The sequence below is a fragment of the Aplysia californica genome, unplaced genomic scaffold, assembly GCF_000002075.1.
Source record: "Aplysia californica isolate F4 #8 unplaced genomic scaffold, AplCal3.0 scaffold00953, whole genome shotgun sequence".
Lineage (NCBI taxonomy): Eukaryota > Metazoa > Mollusca > Gastropoda > Aplysiida > Aplysiidae > Aplysia > Aplysia californica.
Window position 1 is genome coordinate 236,648 of NW_004798223.1, and position 3,321 is coordinate 239,968.

Here is a 3,321-nt window from a genome sequence, read left to right on the forward strand (position 1 = left end):
GCTTTCCTCCAAAAACCTCTGAAAGTTTCGTGGTCTACGAAAGGTAGGCTACCCACTGTTCCCTTCGTGTTTTTAATCTCATTCGAATCTGACTCATACCAAAGAATGTACAGTATAAGATTGTTTACAACTTTATTTGAAATATTATTTTCTAAAGCGTGGGTGGTGTGGGAGGCGGGGGGTATCTTGCACACAGAAAACAAGAGCAACAGGGTGGTCTAAAAGAACCACTATTTGAAACACAAGGACGCCGGGGATGGGGGCGACATTCACAAATTTGCACGTCGATTTTTTAGGACTTAAAAAAAAAACGTAATTTAAGAGTGAACAATCTTATAATACACTATTTTTGTATACCCTTCACAGGTAGAATTGTTGTTCGGTGTCAGCCTCTAAACTCTAACATGTATTGACCCTGCTCTGATACCCAAGGTGAGTAAAGAATGTATCACTCTAACCTCAGAACTGGGATGTCTCGAGATAAATGTTTTTGTTGAAGTATTCCTCCTTACTTGATGAGGAGCTCTGTAAGAATAGATATGGGTGAATTTTCGAGGTCAGATACACCAGGCTATACAGCTAGATCCAGCCCATCCTTCTCCTCACGTTGTAAGCTCTTTTGTGGTCCTCTTTTTCAGGTCTGTCTGTCCTAATTAGTACAGCCCCTGCAGGAGTCACCTGTTTGATAACGCCAGTCTTCACTTTATAATCCTTTATCACAGAACTGCTACTATTGCTTGTTATTTGGTCTATACTATCATTCCGTCTAGCTCGGTTTGGAATGTTGTTGCTGTTCACACTCTTTTGACGATTTCGTTGTTTGGAATAGGAGATGCTGTTCTGTCCCACTTTTCTAGAAAATTGTTGGTTTGTTCGATTTTCTTCTTTTCGTTTCTGATAATTAAAATCAGAAGGAAAAGAAGAGTTTTTCGGTATCGATGCCGAGCTGTTGACCAGCACAACAAGTGACGACGAGATGGCAGATGGGTATGATGTGCTCTTGACCTTCGAGTCTTGGTATTCGATCTTGTTCACGTTTTCCGCCCCACCAGACGAGGAAGAGTCTTGATCGTGTGTGGGGAAGCTCACGTGGTCAGATAAGTAGTCTGCCATGCCCGGGTGTCGCTGCACGAGTCGTGGCCACAGCGACAGGAACCTGTTGAGCCTCTTGACGTGAAACACCATGAGCTCCCGTGAGTCGTTACGAAGCCGCTCCTCCACCACGCTGTAGTCCATGAGGTAGGCACTGTTGAGTCGCACGTGCTTGATGCCCAGTGTGTTCACCAGCAGACCCGTCACGTAGTAATCATCCACCCAGAAAAAGGGCGTGCGCAGCGCCGTATTGTAAAGAGGAGGAGCCAAATCAGCACTGAGGAGGAAGGCAGAGCCTGAACAGTAGGCGGGGAAATAGTCTGCCGGAAACTCCTCCCGTGATATGTACCATTTAGATTTTGTATCTCGCAACACCTGCATGCGCGTCCATAAATTACACAATACCAAACGCTTGCCACCATGTCCAGGCAAAACTTTGACTAGAAAATGTTCCATCAGTGAAACAAAATCCAGTAGAATATCGTCATCAGTTTTTAGCAAAAATTCCGCTTGCCGACAAAAGCTAGAGACCCACTTTAGCCCGGCAATGCCTTTGTGAGTCAGGTTTCTGTAGCTGTCCACGAAATCCTCCTGAACGATGTCACCGTAGTTGCGAGACTCCATATCTACCAAAGACTGTAGCTGTGGGCTGCTCCTGCCAAGGAGAAACACCATAGAAGCGTTGTAGAGCGCCAGGACTCGTGGATGTCCCCACGTCTGTCTTACGACCTGTCGTTTTTTCAGATTCCCTGGCGAGGAATGGATGTAAATCAGGAATCTCGGTGCTACTCGCTGGCACAGCTTCGATGGGTTATGGATGTAGCGAAAGTTGTGAGGATTTACAATAGTGGGTTGTCCTAATGGTTTCCCCAGCGCACCCACGGCCGATTGGGTCAGACTGGAAAGTCTCTCCGCGCGTTGGATCATCGCGCGAACTCGCTGATCAAACAACTCTCTCTTGTATCCGTCTTGTTTTGACGTCGATGAAGCCATTCTCGTCGCCGAACTGACCCCTCCAGGAGGATCTACCTGTATGTCTACTCGTTGTATTCGTCTTTCTGCTCGTATAGGACCAACAGCTAGCTGCGGGACGTTGAGAGCGGGGCTGGTGGGTCGTAAGTCCACCGTAATGAGGTAGACGCACAGACAGACGGACACTGCCGCTGTCAGGAAGATGGCGAGCCGGAGAACGCGGGAGGGGCGGGGGAACATTCTATGACGTCACGCTGCCGGCCTGACCGGCCCATGAGGTGATCCCCGGTCAGACTTGGTCAAGATTGGAATTGAGTTAGAACTTTGCACTCCATTCAAGCTCCGGTTCTTCAGCCTTTACTACGGAAAATGAACTATTTCACAGACCACAATGAAATCCAGCGTTTCCAATACAAGTCGGGTTGTCCAAGAAGCCCGACTTCAAAACTGATGTCCATCTCCGATACCAGGATGTACAGCGCCTTGAAAAATGTTCAAAGTGATTTATGTTGAGAGTAATTCTTGAACTCGGATTGAAGTGAGCAACTAGGCTGGTGTCTTGCTTGTGAGGGAATAGACTTCACGTCTGAAGAGCCTCGTGGAAGGTAGAAAGTTCATGGCGAATATCTGGGGAAAAAAGAAGAACGCCAAATATTAATACTCGTTGTAGTGTGACAAAATCGAATCACTCATATGTCGTGCCAGCGTTTCGCTCCACCCTATTCGGGACTCTCCATCTACCTATCTATGGCGTTCTCTGATGATTCGAATGTATTTCATTACGTTTCAAAATGCTAATGTATTCTCATACTGAGGTGTGAGAGGGCCGGTGAATAGACTACACCATGCATAAAATCATTCTGCCTCTGTGCTATCGGGGGCTGGGGGACCTAGGGTGGTACTTTTAAAAGTTTTTACACAGGTCATCTCGCCCCAGGTGAAAAAACAAAAGAGAACGGAAAATGGGAAATGGGGGGTGGGGTTGGGGGTGGGGGGCAGTTAAGTTTCAAGCTGTTTCAACCTTGCTTTTATCGACGGACTCGTTAGATAGAACACTTTAATATTACAATGAAGCAAAATAACGGATGATATTTAGAAGCGTATACGATATCAATTACAATCATAATAGGAGTTAGTCACCGGTTTCTGCTAAACTTTGCACATTAGTAGTAACAGCAGCAGCAGCAGCAGCAGCAGCAGCAGCAGTAGTAGTAGTAGTAGTAGTAGTAGTAGTAGTAGTAGTAGTAGTAGTAGTAG

General features: G+C 46.3%; 1 protein-coding gene across 1 annotated transcript; it reads right to left on the minus strand.

Moving 5' to 3' along the window:
* Positions 1-115: 115 nt before the first annotated feature.
* On the minus strand, positions 116-2,713 carry LOC101850292. Its single transcript, XM_005110841.3, has one exon. It carries the CDS (start codon positions 2,302-2,304, stop codon positions 580-582), a length of 1,725 nt encoding a protein of 574 aa, XP_005110898.1. The 5' UTR covers positions 2,305-2,713; the 3' UTR covers positions 116-579.
* Positions 2,714-3,321: the final 608 nt, after the last annotated feature.

Excerpts from the sequence above, each read along its gene's own strand:
- LOC101850292 (XM_005110841.3), bottom strand. The coding sequence starts at position 2,304 with ATGTTCCCCCGCCCCTCCCGCGTTCTCCGGCTCGCCATCTTCCTGACA.